This window comes from Odocoileus virginianus, chromosome 11 (genome assembly GCF_023699985.2).
Source record: "Odocoileus virginianus isolate 20LAN1187 ecotype Illinois chromosome 11, Ovbor_1.2, whole genome shotgun sequence".
NCBI classification, from domain to species: domain Eukaryota; kingdom Metazoa; phylum Chordata; class Mammalia; order Artiodactyla; family Cervidae; genus Odocoileus; species Odocoileus virginianus.
The window spans coordinates 55,011,991-55,029,306 of NC_069684.1; the positions used below are offsets into that span (position 1 = coordinate 55,011,991).

Consider the following 17,316-nt stretch of genomic DNA (forward strand, 5'->3'; position numbering starts at 1 on the left):
AAGCATGTTTAGGAATACGGTCAGCATATTGGCCATACTGATTTATATTTTTCCTAGTGCCCTGCTGTCTTCTCTACTGTTGCAAATCTGAAACTAGGGCATTTCAGTCCAAGAAGCAGGCCTAGGACCAACAGGTTGAGGCCTTCCTTCTTAAGAAGAGAGAAATACTAAACGTTTAACATAAATCAGTATGGCTGAAACCATGAAGAAGGTTATAGAAAATGGAAACATCTCATCAGAAAGTTTCTAATACCTTGCGGGATCCAGAAGAACAAGTTAGAGAACCAGCTTTCAATTTCCCCACCCATACTGAATAGTGAGGATCGGCGGTTAATCGTCTGTTGAAGCCAGGTGTTCTGCTGTTGCATTTTCTCAATATCGGTCTGTACCTGGGAAGAGGTGTTAATGTATGTGCAACAAGAAATGTTGGCAGCTGCCAAAGCCCTCCTTGTCCTGCCAACTGATAAACCAGGGCCAGATGGTTGTCAAATACCACCTTGGCCAGTGAATCTAGAGACTTCTGTAAATTAGTAAGAGAGTAAGTGGTATTGTTAGCTATGGTGGTAAGAGTTACAGATAAGTTTTGAAGGACATGTTGATGGGCGGCTACCCCCCACCATGGTATCAAGGTGTACCCAAAGAAATAGGTGTCTCCATCTAGGATGCCACCAGGTAAATCTAGAGTTAATCGAATAAACAGGTTTAATAAACTTAAATTCATTTAAGGAGTGGATTGAGGAAGGAGTAACCAAGGTTGCCAGCATATACTGTGTGGACATGGAGTTACTGTGCAGGCAATTAGTGGTCATCATTTCTTATCTACCTGGCATATGAAAGTGTATCCTGGTGGGGTACAATAGACTAACAAGCTTGAGGTTTTATGATCTAGCCATCCAATTCTATTGTTTCAGAAATGTACTCTAACCATACACTCAATGCCTTCCATCCATGTTTGTCCTGGTATCTGTTCCTTTAATGTGATTCCTTTTTCCTTCCAACTTGTTTCTTGTTAGGACAGGCAGCTTCAGGCCTAAGATGAATTCTTACAGGTTGGGCATGTATGGCCATTCTAGGGATTTCTTTGTTCCACATTGAAGGATCCACTTCTTGTCCATTACGGCTGGGAATAGGACCTTGCTCTTCTGGCTGGTCTGTTTTAGTCAGGGTCAAGGCAAAGTGCTGCAGCCTCCTAACCGGAGTATGGCCCTGACAGAGCTCAGAAGATCTCTTTCCAGTAGTGGGGTGGGACACTGAGGCACAACTAAAAAGGCACGTGAAATCAACTGTGGCTCACATTGACAAGTGAGAGGCCCAGGGAAATAATGGCTGTGAGGCTTTCCATTGACACCAGTTACAGTACCGCTTTTGGAAGAGGGAGGTCAGTGTGAGAAATTAAGACAGAGTAAGTGGCTCCCATGTCAACTAAGAAATGGGTTTTCTTACCTGCCATGTCAGGACTACCCGGGGCTCCTCGATGGAGATAGACCTCTTGGTAGGGGGAACTGTAAGAAGCTAGAATCTCTGGGCCACCTCAGTCATCCAGCATGGCCATTTCAGGAGGGGGAGCCCCTCTCCCCCTTTGGGACTGAGGGCAGTCCCTCTTCCAACGACCTGCTTGTTTGCAGGCTAGGCATGGCCTGGGGGAGGGGAGTGGGGTTTTTTCTGGCACTCTCTTGCCCAGTGGCCAGTTGACTTGCATTTGTAGCATTCCTCCTTGTTGGTCTTACCCCCAGATGGATAGTTGGGCTTTCTTGGCCCCCTTGGGTTGTCCTGAGGTCACAAGACATGGCTGACAGCAATGGTGGCCTGTCTTTTCTCCAGCTTTCCCTCTGGAGCTTGGTCTTGATTATTGAATACTCCAAGGGCCACATCCAGGAGTTGAGGCATGGAAGTCTGTGGGCCAAATTCTAACTTTTGAAGTTTCCACATATTAACAGCATCAGGGGCGGGCTGGCTGATAAAAAGTGTTGTCCCAGCAGGGACTGACCTTTGAAAGTGGAGGGATCTATGTTGGTATACCTCCTAAAAGCCTCCACAAGCTGTCTGTGAAAGAGGGGGCTGGATTTTCTTTCTTTTCCTGGGTCACTACTTTAACCTTCTCAGTTAAATAACATCTTGATACACTTTCTCATCCCTTCTAATACACATTAGATCATGAGTTTCCTGGCTTCTGTTCCTGTCCAGGAAGTATAATTCCAAGGAATTATACCTGGGACTGCATCTCCACCCAGAGCATATTCAGGTTGGTCTCCGGCAAGTTAGTCAGCAAGCCTCTGGGCTGCTGTCCAGATTCTGTTTTTCCTCAGAAGTACAATAAGTATTAGCTTGGCCAAAATGTTCATTCAGGTTTTTCCATACTATCTTATGGAAAAACCCCAATGGACATTTTGGCCAACCCGATAGGACTCTTTGAACATCCTTCCAAGCTAAGTCATAACCAGAATTAGAGCATGAAACTCTTCATGAACTCTACTTGGGTCTTCATAAAATTGTTTCTATTTGCTTTGGGCTAAGTTGGTTAAAAAAGGGGACTCTGACTGTCCCTTCACCTTTGCCACTTCTGTTAGAGAGTGTAATTTCCCTGATCCTGGGTGATAGGAAGCTCCAACGGTGAGAGGACAGAGGGACTAATCTCTCTTTCCTGGGGTAACTGAGGGGATGGAGGGACATGGGGAGGTGGAGTTTGGGTTCAGTAAGATGGATCTGGAAAAGTAGGGATATTGTCAGGAGCAGGGGGGAGCTAGGTACCCCCCTGAGAGATGGGTGAGCTTCAAAGGGGATCATCTAAAATGATGTTTTTTTTTTTTTTTCTGGTTCCCCAGGATTTGAATTAGAAGAGCCATATAAGGTGGAATTTTGGTAATGGACCATGAAAGCCTGACTAGAGGGACCCTCAATCCACTCTCCCATCCAGTGGCAATAAATATGTAATTGCAGGATGGTATTATAGAGACCCGTCTTCAGGTAGTTTTTCTCCATTCCCCAACTTATATGAAGGCCAGGCACTGTTACAGTAGAACTTAAGTTTTCCCTTTCCTAGCCTTTCTGTTAACCTGCAACCAAGAAAGCTCCTGAAAATGGAATCTGTTGTTCCAAAAAACATTTGCTAGGAGACTTTGACCTGAAGGGGTTCAGGATGCCCCCCAAATTCCTTCCAAACCTGATGGGAGTTTCCAGACCTCTACCATCCCATAGATTTCTGACACCTCTGGTCTCCCTTAGTACCTTTAGGTGTCCTCCCCAGATGGCCAGGTGAGGACATTTGAACCTCTGCCGACTGGCTGCTAGGACTTTCCTTAGGAGGGATCCCTCGTCTATACAGCTTATGCCCTGTGATAAGTCTTCCTATGCTGGGGTGTATTCCTCGTGACTGATCATCTGCAAAGTTTATAATTCGGGCTTCTGGGAAGTGGCCAGCCTGATAAGCTGTCTGTAGCAATGTGTATGCTGCCAAGGCCTGGAGTGAAGGGGGTCCATCAGTTGCAAAATAGAACCCTTGAAGGAACTGGAGTTGGGCGCTATGGAAGATGGCACAGGGTTGAAGGCTCAAGGGCTGGGAGGCAGAGAAATTCTCACAGTAAATTTGAGTGAGGTGAGACACTAGACAGCAGAAAAACCCCAAATCCTTCGCCCTTTCATCCTGGCAAGTGTAAAAGAACTGGGCTTCGGCTGATGATTTTGTCTCACATAAGCAGCACTGGGTTTGGCAGCAGCGGGGACACAGATTAGGATTAATATCCAGGAAATCCTTCCCTAAAAGGTTGCGGAGATACGAAGTGAGAAGGAGACCCTGTTGTGCAAGTAAGGTGGGAAGGAAAAGCATAGTGGAAGTTTCCATACTGGACCATGCCAGAGGGAGAGTGGGTGAGAGAGACCCCTTGAGCTCCTGCACGTTTGGAAATCACATTTCCACCATGTCCCATAGGACAGAGTCAACTGTCACCCAAGTGTTATTTGAATCTGCATGGCCTGGGGGACTCTTCTGCCATCCTCAATGTTGAACAGGCAGAAATTATGCCCTGTGGGTCTTGAAAAGAAAGTGAAATGGAGAGTGAGAAAAAGAAAGCAGGAGCGAAAGTCAGTGGCCTCAAGCCGCAGCTGGGTGAAGCCCAAGGTTTACCTTGAATTCCTGGGTTTCAGCACCAAATATGATCTTGTGTGGCTTTGACCTGCAGCGGCTTGAAGTGGGGCTTCCTTTCCCAGCCAGAGATTGAGGCCGGGTCTCCGCGCTAAGAGTACTGAATCCTAGCCACTAGACCAATGGTTAGTGACAAGGCCCTGGCCCTTCAGCTCTGCAGAAATGAGATTCCCATGAAGACAGAAAGTAATGAAACAAAGAATACGTTTATTAGCAGGAAAAGCATACAGTATGAGTGGATACACGGGTGGACTCAGAGAGTTGCACCCGCTTGGTAGTTTGAATCATTCATGTGGGGCATTTCTTCCAGGTTTCCTTTGGCTAATCATTTCCATTCGTCTGGTCCTGAGCCTGTGTTCGGTTTAACTCAGGGTCCTCCCACGAGTGCAAGTGCATCTCTCAGCAAAGATGGATTCCAGTCAAGAGGCCTGTAGGTAGCTTGACATCACTCTCCTTCTAACCTCCAAGGAGCTACAGGGGAAGGTCTCCCCGATTTTGAGCATGATAAATACGTGGTCCCTAGGCTTTTATCTGATCAGGGCCCAGCCTCCTCTCTCAGTCATCCTGCTATTGACATCTTGGAGTGTCTGTGGAGAGGGTAGGGGGGGGGGGGGGGGGGCGGGGTCAGCTACCTCCTGCCTCAACTATAGGAGCCCGTTTGTTTCAATTCTGGCTTCTGGTGACCACCCATCACACTGCAGAAACCATCTCACCACTTACTTTTCTCACTTTGGGATTTCTTGGTGACTCAGACGGTAGCCTGCCCGCAATGCGGGAGACCTGAGTTCGATCCCTAGGTCAGGAAGATCCCCTGGAGAAGAAAATGGCAATCCGCTCCAGTATTCTTGCCTGGAAAATCCCATGGACAGGGGGAGCCTGGCGGGCTACACTAGACAGGTTAGCAACGAGTCAGACACGACAGAGCGACTTCACTTTATCACTTTACGAAGTGTCGTAAAATGTCGTCCGCTGCAGTGTCTCTCCTCGGTCACCGGCTTGGAGCATGTTGGCCACGTTGGCCCTCCTGACCCTAGAAGGCCCCCAGCTTCCCCTGCCGGAGGGAGGGGCGCGCGGTGATGACGCACTGCGCTGTGCGGCAAGACGCCGGCCGCGGCACGGGGGAGGGGCGAGGGTTGCGGCAGCGTCAAGCCGGCGCGTACCACGTTGCAGCTTCTCGCTTTGGGCCAGTCGGTTGTGTTTCAGGCGGCCCGGCAGGCGCGCAGACAGGTAGACCGGCGGACCAGCTCAGATGGCGACACTCTGTCTGACTGTGAATTCGGGAGACCCTCCGCTGGGTAAGGGGCCGCGGCCGCAGACCTGTGTGGGTTGCATCAGCCGGGGGAGGAAGCGGGGCGGGGAAGGTCGCCGCGCCCGGGCTTGGCGCAGTGGCGGTCCTGGTCTGGGAGGTTAGGCCTGCTTCTCTCCCCGGAAATGTACACGCGGTGGGCTCCGTGCCCCTCGCTCTCGGTCCCTGGCAGGTGGATTTGCTCCTGAAGACTCTTCTGGGCGTGGAGGTGGGCGCGGTGTGAGCTCTGGCAGAGCGGCATGAGGCTCAGCTTTGGACCTTCTCCCCCAGAAAGATGACTCCTAGCTTACTCTTCTCTCCCTTTAAGCAATGATGTCCCCTGGAGACCAGGAGCTGGACGTAGAAATAACATTTTTAAAACTTAAAACCCCAGTACTTCGTTCCCCCTCTTTTAGCGCTTTCCTCCAACTCTACTTATCTTTATTTATCTCCCTTCCTTCCTGCTCAGAAAAGCTTGTCAGTTCCCTTGACTCAAGTTTTCTTCACGTTTCATTGGGTTCAAAGGAAACGAAGAAGATGATCATAGAAGCATTTAAAATTTTAACCGAGGTTGCGCTTATGTTAATTAAAGGTGGCAGGGTAATTGCTGGAACACCCAAGTACACTGCGGACTGATGGGGTTCTTTACTACACATCTGATGGATGTAGTAAATGTCAGAGTAAAGGTGGGACTTGTCATCTTCCTGACACATCTTAAATTGGATTTGGAATTGCTTATTCAACGTGGCCAAGGTTACTGTGGATAGATAGCTTAGACTTTCAGCTGTTTCTTCATTTTTATTGCTTTGAGAAATTACGCAAAATAATTTGATCAATTTATTGAGCTCTTATTGTTAATGCATTTCTTAATATAGACACGGAAGTACTTTTCTAATATTTGAAAGGCCCAGATGTAGTTGGCCACATCGTGCTGATGAAATTACTCAGTACATTCTCATTACAGGGTGTTTTGAGCCTTTTGGAACAAAAAGCACAATTGAATGCTGTTTAAAATATTTTTAAAATGATGCTGTTTTACCATATTGTTAGCCCATCCAATAGTTATGGGCTAATCTTACACAAAAATCAATAAACTCTAATAAAAGAAATGGGTTTGATTCTGCAGTTGGAAAGCGCTAGACAATGTGACCTCATGGTTAAGAGCAAAGACATTTGGTTCCTGGAGATCTGGGTCCATCCTGCCTGCCATTTACTAGTTGTGGAACCTTGGCAAGTTCTTTGTTTGGCATCTTCACAGATTCCTTGTTTAAGAAACAAGGAATAATATCTTCTACATACCGTTGATGGCCAGAATCAATGATAACTGTAGGTCAAGTTCCTGACCCACTGTAGATTTTCAAGAATTAGCTAGTTTTTTCTAATGTTACTTAGAAAAGCAGTATGAAGATGATAGACCTTTTTCCTTAGTAAACTATGAAATTGAGAACCATATCTTCAGTATTCTGAAAGGAGGGTCTTAAAAATTTTTGTTGTCCTTATGAATTATAAACCAGTTATAAGATATATAGTTCTATTTGCTTTCCTTCCTTTTTTCTTGTTTTTGATTTTATTGTTCCTAGTTTAATTTGAATACATTCTGTCTTCAGTCAATAACATTAGATGAAACATTTAGAAAAACATTGCATTGTGAGAATTTCCCCATTTTATATACATTTAACCATTTTTTTAAATGTTAATATAATTTTAGACTTAAAAAAGTACAAGAATAGAACAAGGAACCTTTTTTTCCTCCAATGCCTTTGAAGAACATACTGCAGATAATAATGCTTCAACACCCCAGAATACACCAATGTACATCTCTCTCAAGTAAGAAAACTCTATACGACCTCACAAGAGCATACAAATCAGGAAATACTCATCGATACAATTCTCCCATCTAATGCCCAGATCCCGTTCAGAATCCTGCACTGATTGTTCCTACGTTACCTCTGTAGCTCAAGGATCAAAATCTAGACTCATGGTTCGTGCCTACTTGTCACGTCTGCCCAGTTTCTTTCAATCTGGAATGGTTTTCTAGTCTTGCTTTCACAGGTTTGACCTCCATGGAGATTACTTACTTGAAGAATGTCACGGTTGTTTCTCGTGGCACCTCATGACTAGATTCAGGCTCCATGTCTTTGGCAGAAGTAGCACAAAAATGATTTGTTGTTCTTCACTGCAGCCCAGTGATTGGTGCCCGAGTTTTTTCCCATTACTGGTGATCTAATCTTGAGTACTTAAGGTGGTTTCTGACTGCTTTCCTCACTATAGCGTCTTCCCTTGTGCAGTTAACAAGCTTTTTGTGGGGAGATGCTCTGGGACCATGTAAGCATTCCACTCGGCATCAAACCTTCACCCACTGGTTTCAGCATCCACTGGTGCTTCCTGCCCAACTTGATTATTAGTAAGATGATGCCGGATGGTGACCATCCAATCTGCCACTCCTTCACGTATTACTTGGAAATTTTTTTTTTTTGTGAGAAGATCTTTTTCTCATTTAAAAAAATTTATAGGAAAATATGCTCAATCGGTTATACTCTGTATTATTTTTCATTTTCAGTTTTTTCACATTAGCAATTTTTTAAAATAATTTCTTTTTATTATGTAACATTTAGCTCTTTTTCAGTTTCCCCTGGCTGTCTCAAAATTATCTTTGTACAATTGGCTAGCTTTGCGTCATTTTCTGTTCTTAAAATTAAGCATGTTTATTTTCAAATTAGTTTCATTGAGTTATTTTTTTATTTTTGGGTGAACATGCCTAAAGTTCACCAGTTTTAAGTTATAAATTGACAGATATGTATAATGTGTTACCACCACAGTTATGAAGTAAAATATTTCCCTCACTTCAGAAAATTTCCTCATAGAACTTCACATACGTTGTGTGTGTGTTAGTCACTCAGTTGTCTCCGACTCTTTGCGACCCCATGGACTGTAGCCCGCCAGGCTCCTCTGTCCGTGGGATTCTCCAGGCAAGAATACTGGAGTGGGTGTCATTCCCTTCTCCAGAGTTCATATACATTGGGTCATGTCAAATTATTTTGTACATAGGATAAGTTTTTGAGATTCATCTATCTTGTTGCTTGTAATAGGAGTTCATTTTAAAAGTCTACTGTGTAGGATTCTTTGCTATGGATATTCTAAAACTTAGATTACTTACTTTAGTGGTTAAATTGGCCCTGTTTGCCAGTGGGAGCCCCTCCGAGCTGGCCAGTGGGTCCTTTTGGTGTATCTCTTAGCATTCTTTGAGTACTTCTTGGTTTCCAGCACGGTGAAATTTTCCAGCTTTGTTTTATACCTTCTCTAGCACAGCCCTGTCCCCGCTGGACCATGGTATTTAGAAACTAGTATCTGGGTACTAGTTGTCTGTCTTCGATAAATTAAGGACAAAGGATTAATGAATATTTAGTAAACTTTATGATATGTTGAGAGACAGATGACACTGTTCTTAAATTTGAGTTCTGGCCTGCGTTAGACCTGCATTCAAAGCCTGACAGCTACATATTTACTCAAGGGCTTTGAGCTAGTTATTTAACCCCTCCGCACCTCAGTTTCCTTGTCTATAAAACAGGGAGAAAGGCGCCTACCTCTTAAGGTTACTCCAAAGATTAAAAATGTTAATGAAGGTAAGGCATGTAGTACAGTCCTTGCCACATAGTAACCTCTAATGCTGTCAATGATAGCTTTTATACAAGATACTATTCTAATTTATCCTTTTCTCCTGAGAGAGGGAAAGATTCATTTCAGTATCCCCAGCTGGACACTGAGCATTTTCAAAAGCAGTTGGATTATGCCAGGGAATGGTTTCTGGTTTATTACTTCTCTAAGACAAGAATGCAGTTTGCATCTGCAGACTACCGGGAAAAAAATTTACTCTTCACAGTACTTAACATTGTTTTGTTGACTCATCCTTATTGCTTTATGATTCAGGTTTTAAATACTGCATTGTTTATAAAGAGAGAAGTCTTTTCATCTCATTATTTTTAGGAGCTTTGTTGGCAGTGGAACATGTGAAAGACAACGTCAGCATTTCTGTTGAAGAAGGGAAAGAGAATATTCTTCATGTATCTGAGTAAGTGTATCTTTGCTTTCGGTACTCAGCAGCATTTTTTAAATATTTAGAGTTAAATGTTGTATACTTGTTTTACTTGGTAACGGGTAGAACATCCCTAAAAAGAAATATACTTTTCTTTCTTATTCTAAAAGAATTATATCCAGCCAGCACAGCATTGTAAAGCAGTTATCCTCCAATTAAATAAATTTAAAAAAAAAATTAATATCCAGAGACTTATATTTGTCAGCAAAGTATCTGATCACATGTATAATCTGTCCAAAAGAAACTGGAAATGTACAGAAAGATTTATGCACATGTGTTTTAATTCTTTTGTAATTCTTGTGGAAAATTGGAAGTTTAATAAAATTAATAATAAGGGGAAATAAATTGGGTAAGTCCACAGCATAGAGTATTAGACTTCTGTGAAAAAAGACTTACAAAGAATTTCTAATGTGGATATGTTCATAATCTAATGTTAAAAAAAAGCAAGAAATAAATGTGAAAGTGCATATCTCCAAAGAAAAAAACTGAAAAGTATACAACACCTTGAATAGTATTTCTGAGTTTTGGAGTTGTGGGGTGTTTTTTCCTTTTCACTTCTCTGTGTTTTCAAAATTTTCTATAATGAAGGTATACTGTATATTCTGTTTTTTTAAAAATATTGTATATTCTTGATGAAGATGGATTATTTGCATCTCAGGTATATGGAAGATGACATGCCCTTGGATTTACCTCTTTCTTTTGGAACTCACTGAAAAAAATTGAAAAGGAAGGGAAAAAATTCTTTTGTTTAGCAAAACTGAGGCATAGACACAACCAGGTTTGATTCTTGTAAGGAATCTTTGCCAGTTTGTAGAACTTGAACCAGGTTGTAAGCAGGCTTCAAGGGTATTCTCAAGCAGGGTGCACATGGAAATGGTTTAAATGGTCTGTAATAAACTGACAGGAAGACTTGTGTTGGAGAAGAGGCAGCATACAGAAGACACTCACTCACACACCCTCCTTCCCCCCGCCCTCCTTCCTCCCATTGTGGTTGCATCAGAACCTTGATTAGGTCACTTCGTGGTGTTTACACTGTGAGGATCCTGTAATTTGGAGTCACTGCTGAGCTGCATAGCATGGTTGCTTTTCGTGTACGATTTTTACTTTTCCATGGAAGAGTTATTTGCTTTGTTCTCTTCTGAAATCTTTCTGATCCCTGTGTTTTCTGTGGGGCCTAGGAAGCTTGTGGGCATCTTCCCTTAGGATCCAGTATTCAGAAATCTCACGATAGTATGCTTTAGTCTGAGTCCATTTTTCATCTGTTCTATGGGGTGCTTGGCTACTCCCTCTCATATGGAAACTTAGAAATCCTCTTTTGGGGATTAGAAAAAAATTTTTTTTTATAACTTTCTATTTTCTGTTCTTTATGTGTATGTTGGGATTAGTTGTCTTATTTTCTTTAAGGGTCACCTTCATTTTCCATTTTTTTCCCCCCATTTTTCTTCACTTTCTAGAGAGGGCTTCAACTTTATTGACCCATTTTTCTATTGAGTTTTCCTTTTTTGCTGTTGTATTTTTCATATCTGAGAGTACTGTTACTATCTAGGTAAAGTATCCTGTTCTTGTTTTATGATTACAAACATAATCATATGTTTTTTTCACTGTTCAGAGGAAATTTATGTATTCCACGTTTAAACTTTTCTTTTCCTTGATTTGTTCGCTTTACATCTGTGTGTTTATTTTGGTCGCTATCTTTTGAGTTACAAGCTTCTTTAAATATTTGGTAACTCTTGATGGTTTTCCAAGATTTTGACTGGGAGTTTCAGACTCTAAGTTCTGAACTCTAAGGTGGGCTGGTCATTTGTGAGCTTCACTCTGGGTAATCTGACTGAACAACTATTCATTTGGAGGAGCTTCTGGTGTTAGTATCCTTGGTTCTTTTCCTCCTGGGTAGATCAGATTGTCCAGAGAAGACTTCCAGTGTCCTGTTTGGAAGGTGAGGACGGGCTGGGGCCAGCATATTTTGGAAGCTGAGGGTGGCACGAAGGCTGAGAATCTCAGCATCCAGTGTACGTTTATTCTCTTGTCACCTCTGTCGCCCAGCTTGCCACCGTGCCACATTGCCCCCAAGTCGAGAGACCCTCTGTTTTCGTCTTGAGAGAATAAAGCTCCAGTTTTTGCCAGGGCTGGGCAAGAAGAGTAGCCCAGCTGTAGAGAATAGGGGTTGGAGCTATCTGTATTTCTGGCTAACTTTTAAATAGACTTTTAACCAAGCCTCCTTACTTTAGTCCCTGGTTTTATTAATTTGTAAGTCTTTTGAAGATTCTGAAATTTAAATTGGATTGGTTTTCAGCTTTGTCCATTGTCCAGTTAAGATTCCGTTTTTTCAGGCCTGTTAACTCCATCTGCTTTCTGGCTTCTGAAAATTTATTGCTGTTGTCTCTTCTCTGTAGTCTCTTTTCTTTTTTTGGGGGGTTTGTGTCTTTTTAAACATTTTACACACAGTTTTGGTGAGGTTTGATCTGCTGTGTTTAGCTGGAATTTGATAAAACTAGCTTCCTTATGACAACATATCCTTGGCTTCATTGCCTTTATTTATTTTAAATCACTTTGTTCTTGATAGCCCAATTATATTTTTATATTTTCACCACTGAATAGACATGTAGAAACTAATAGTGAGAAGGATCAAACATCATTTAGAGGACTTCCCTGGTGGTATAATGGACAAGAATCTGCCTGCCAATGCAGGAGACTTGGGTTCAGTCTCTGGCCTGGGAAGATTCCACATGCTGAGGAGCAGGTAAGCCGGTGCTCCACAACTGCTGAGTCTGAATGTGACAAGTACTGAAGCCCGCATGCCTGGGACCTGTGCTCTGCAAGAGAGGCCGCCACGGTGGGAAGACCACACCGCAACGAAGAGCAGTCCCTGCGCACAGCAGCTAGAGAAAGTCTGCCCACAGCAACGAAGACCCAGTGTAACCAAAAATAGAATAAATGATTAATTAAAAAGCCCAACAAAACACCATATAGAGAGTGAATTCACTGAAGTGAATTATTGGATTTAGCTGAACATCTCAAAACGAATTAGTGTTTGATAGAATTTAGAACCAACTAAATCTATTTTTTTCACTGTAGTAGAAAATACTTGTTATATATATAAGATTTCTGTTTTTACACTTTTCACGTGTCTCATGACTTACGGATTTGCTGGAGCCACGGTGATATTTTGTCTCATGCTTGTATTCCAGAAATGTGGTGTTCACGGACATAAACTCCATACTTCGCTACTTGGCTAGAATTGCAACTACAGCAGGGCTCTACGGCTCCAACTTGTTGGAACACACCGAGGTGAGGAAGGGACATCTTCTTGGGTGTGTTTTGGTTTGGTTTGGTTTAGGCTTTCACTCTTGGACTATTACTCTACTTAAGGGTATAGGATAGTAACAGAGTATTCACGTTAGGCATTCTCATCTGACTTTATTTTCAGAAAGAAAGTCTTTGCTCCTAAGTTTCTACTTTCACACCCATACCAACTGTCCTTCTGGGTCATTTAGTTCTGTATTCCTCTTCCTGGAGTCCTAGAATTTCATAGCTGGATGTGACTGCATAGGTTATCTTATGCAGCTTTCTTACTTTACAAATGGGGCAGCAGGCCTTGAAAAGTTACATGGGCCCAGGGTCATACACAGTTTCCTTTTTAAGTATATGCCTTATTTAATTAACTATAGCAATAGTAGATTATCTTTCAATATGGCACTTGAGATGCCTTTTTTTTTTCCTGTTTGCGTTCAGCTCTAACTTTCCTGAATCTTGTAGAATTCAAAATACAGGGAATTGTTTCCTAGTATTTACTTTTAAATTCTGCAAGTGGATAAATGTGTTTGGCTGGGTACCACCAGTTGTTGGGTTCAGTCAGGCTTGTTATTCCTTCCTGCTTCCAGTTCTCATATTTTCCTTTCTCTTCCCTGAAGTGCCTCTTCACACTCCTGGGGGAAAAAAGAGAAAACATAGAAAAATAGCGCAATATGTATTTAAGTGCCAGTTTAGATGCCTCCAGACAATCATAATCAAATCCACGTAATGGTATATTCTTTGATTGATATAAGATAGGCACGGTTCTCGCTAAAGTTGTTTGTTTGCTTGTTTGTTTAAGTCTAAACCCTGGGATGCATTTCTTTTCACAGATTGATCACTGGTTGGAGTTCAGTGCCACAAAATTGTCTTCATGTGATTTGTTTACTTCTGCAGTCAACGAGCTCAATCATTGTCTGTCTCTGAGAACATACTTAGTTGGAAACTCCTTGAGCTTAGCAGATTTGTGTGTTTGGGCCACCCTAAAAGGTATCAGTAATTCTTCTTGAAGACTGTCTATTTTAATTATTTAACATTTTGCTGGGTCAGGAGTACACATATTTCTGTGTATATGAACACGTCTGTCTACCTGGTGGCAGTCACTTAGGATTTTCTGATGAAGAAGTGACCTCCCTGGCTCCTTCTTCCTAGCCAGTTGCAAGAATTCCCCATCCTCTGCTGTCCGTGGAGGCTGACCCTGTCCAGCTGCCCGCAGCTCCTCTCTTGCCTTTGGAACTGTCCTTGTTCCTCATCGTTCAGGGCAGCATCTCTCCTGCCTCAGCCATTGCTTGACTCCAATTACTTTATCTCTGGTTGCTCAGTATGTGGGTGAGGGGGGTGAGCTGGAATTGTCTTTCTGAGAGGTCACTTTTTCCATCCTCTATGAGTAGTTTGCAACAGATCAGAATATGGGGTTGATTGAGAGATAGAAAGAGGGCTTGAATTTTGTTAGTTTATTTAAAAGAGAAAAAAAAACCCTGCAACAAATATGCTAGAATGTTTCTCTTTAACAAGTCGGACGTGACTGAGCGACTTCACTTTCAGTTTCACTTTTCAAATTTGGGTTATATGAGGATTTTTTTTTTTTTTAATATTCCCTAAGTGTTATTGACTGTGCCATGTTACTTGTGGGGTCTCAGTTCCCCGACCAGGGGTACTGAACCTGTGCCCTTGGCAGTAAATGTGCAGCCTGCCAGGTAACTCCTTCTCTGGACTATTTTGGTGGCTTCAACTTTTCTCTAAATTAAACTGTTACAATAACAACCAACTTAAAAAGAAGGACTGTTTTAGTTACAACTTTTCATCTGTAGGTTTATGAAATTTTTATCTACTTTGCTTTTTGAATTAATACTCATAAACAGAAGGTAGTATCTTATGGAGGTAGCTTTGTGATGCTAAAGAGTTGCATAAACTCCTTCAGTACCATTTTTGATATTACATCTGAAGAAAAGAGCTACTTCTTGATCTTGATTTTTATTTTTGTTTCTGTAGTTGATACACTTCAAGCTTCTCTTAATTATGGAATGTAATGTGGGCCTAGTTTGTGTGGTGGTGGTGAAGGCAAGATTTAGGATTCATCCTAGGGAATTAAAATGAAAAAATATTTTAAATTAATTTTTGTGAATTCTTAAACTATGTCAAGTGTTAGAAATCATTGCCATATAGACCCAGATTTTTATTTTTATTTTTATTTATTTACTTATTTATTTTTTTCCATTTATTTTTATTAGTTGGAGGCTAATTACTTTACATCATTGCAGTGGTTTTTGTCATACATTGAAATGAATTAGCCATGGATTTACATGTATTCCCCATCCTGATCCCCCCTCCCACCTCCCTCTCCACCCGATCCCTCTGGGTCTTCCCCGTGCACCAGGCCCGAGCACTTGTCTCATGCACCCAACCTGGGCTGGTGATCTGTTTCACCCTAGATAATATACATGTTTCGATGCTGTTCTCTTGAAACATCCCACCCTCGCCTTCTCCCAGAGTCCACAAGTCTGTTCTATACATCTGAGTCTCTTTTTCTGCTTTGCATATAGGGTTATCGTTACCATCTTTCTAAATTCCATATATATGTGTTAGTATACTGTAATGGTCTCTATCTTTCTGGCTTACTTCGCTCTGTATAATGGGCTCCAGTTTCATCCATCTCATTAGAACTGATTCAAATGAATTCTTTTTAATGGCTGAGTAATATTCCATGGTGTATATGTACCACAGCTTCCTCATCCATTCGTCTGCTGATGGGCATCTAGGTTGCTTCCATGTCCTGGCTATTATAAACAGTGCTGTGATGAACATTGGGGTGCACGTTAGACCCATATTTTTAAAATTTCATTATAGAAGCACAGCTTTAAGCCACCTCATTTACTTAAATTAACCATGACTAGATCTTTGCTTTTGATTTTTCTGATATATTGAGTGCTTTTAAAATTATGTTTGCTAATAGGAAATGCTGTGTGGCGGGAACAGTTGGGACAGAACAAAGCTCCAGTTCATGTAAAACGCTGGTTTGGCTTTCTTGAAGCCCAGCAGGCCTTCCAGTCAGTAGGTACCAAGTGGAATGTTTCAGCAACCAAAGCTAAAGTGGTAAGCCTTAAAAATTTTTTTCTAATGCTGACATCTTGTCTGCCTGAGATCCTAAATCTGAGAAGAAAATTATGTTCATAGTTTTTCCCCCCCATCAGTTAAAAAGGATCTTCTTGGAAGAATCTGCTGTTGTTGAATCTTGCCTTGTCTTCACCTGCTTGACTGTATTAAGCCTTAATCTTCATAATTAAATTTCTACAAGATTGTGATCATCCAGTGTGTGTCCCCTAGGAAATCCCTTAGGAAATCCAAAGTCCATGTTACTAAAATCTCACTATTTTATAGCCATACCATCTTTTCTCCCTCGCAGATCTTCTGTTCTCTGGTTTTTGAACCATTGTGACCATTGAGTCCTGGGCTTCTGTAGAGCCTTCTTGTTGATTCTGTAGGAAGATGTAACATAGAGAACAGTAGAAAAAGGTCCTCTTCTCCAGCTAGAGTTGCTCTGGTTTGATCTGTTTTACATACTACGCATGTGTGTAGTTAATTTTTCAAGGTTTTCTGATGCTTTAAAATTTGAAAACTACTGTCTGCTTGTATAAAGACACTAGAGTCATGTCAGTTGTTCTGCTAAAAATCCTCACTCTGCTTTCACCACTGTCCACCTCTAGTCAACCAGTTCTGTTATTCTCGTATCTAGAGATTTATTTTCTCTCTCCACTGCTGTTGTTTTTATTGACACCTCATTGCCCCCTGCTTGTTTTAAGACCGTAGGCTCATCACTGAGCTTCTTTCTTTGGCCTCTTTTTTCTAGTTGAGCCTTTGCACTGTCCCAGGTACCGTTTTAGAAAATACATAGCCCTGAGGATTCCCCATTGCCCAAAACATAAAAGTCAGCCTTATAAGGACCTTCATGTTTGGACTTAGTCAACTCTGGGGTCTTGCCGACCCACCCAGCACGCGTTCTAACATGGCACAGCTCTCCCCGCCTTCGAGTCTTAGCTGTGCTGTTACTCCTTCCCTTAGCATGACCTCCCTGTACATTCTCCATCTGATACACTTCCACTTATTTTTTTGAGGTCCAGCTTGGTTCGTGCCTCCTTTTAAGCATTTTCCTGATGACTTTAAATGCTGTTGGTTGACTTCAACTGATTTTGAGTCTCCAAGTGCAGGGACAATAATCTAGTCAGTTTTTCCTCGTAACTGTGCTTGGTGCATAGTGGGTACTGAGTATTTATTCAGTGAACTTATTCTTAAACATGTAACCATGTAACTATTTTTGTTGTTGTTTTGCTTTTCAGGTTCCTGAGAAAAAGCAAGATGTTGGGAAATTTGTTGAGCTTCCAGGTGCTGAGATGGGGAAGGTTACAGTCAGATTTCCTCCAGAGGCTAGTGGGTAAGCAAATACAAGTTACAATTGGATTCATCTAGTAGAAAAGCTTTAAGACAATTACCAAATATTTTATAAATCAATAG

At 41.9% G+C, this 17,316-nt stretch overlaps 1 protein-coding gene and 1 long non-coding RNA gene across 3 annotated transcripts in view; one reads left to right on the plus strand and one right to left on the minus strand.

Annotated features, from left to right (window-relative positions):
- Positions 1 to 4,325: 4,325 nt before the first annotated feature.
- Positions 4,326 to 5,202, minus strand: LOC110149898 (uncharacterized). Its single transcript, XR_002317566.2, has 2 exons — positions 4,859 to 5,202; positions 4,326 to 4,566 (listed from the first exon to the last, which is right to left on the minus strand). It is a non-coding gene; the product is annotated as an uncharacterized lncRNA (long non-coding RNA).
- A 50-nt stretch (positions 5,203 to 5,252) lies between these two features.
- Positions 5,253 to 17,316, plus strand: part of EPRS1 (glutamyl-prolyl-tRNA synthetase 1) — a 61,295-nt gene continuing 49,231 nt past the window's right edge. For both annotated transcript variants that reach the window (XM_070474498.1, XM_020912611.2), the window contains exons 1-6: positions 5,253 to 5,433; positions 9,408 to 9,492; positions 12,705 to 12,804; positions 13,641 to 13,797; positions 15,761 to 15,900; positions 17,142 to 17,236. In XM_070474498.1, the coding sequence (XP_070330599.1) occupies positions 5,388 to 5,433; positions 9,408 to 9,492; positions 12,705 to 12,804; positions 13,641 to 13,797; positions 15,761 to 15,900; positions 17,142 to 17,236 (623 nt within the window). In that variant the 5' untranslated portion in view covers positions 5,253 to 5,387. The remainder of the gene's footprint in view (positions 5,434 to 9,407; positions 9,493 to 12,704; positions 12,805 to 13,640; positions 13,798 to 15,760; positions 15,901 to 17,141; positions 17,237 to 17,316) is intronic.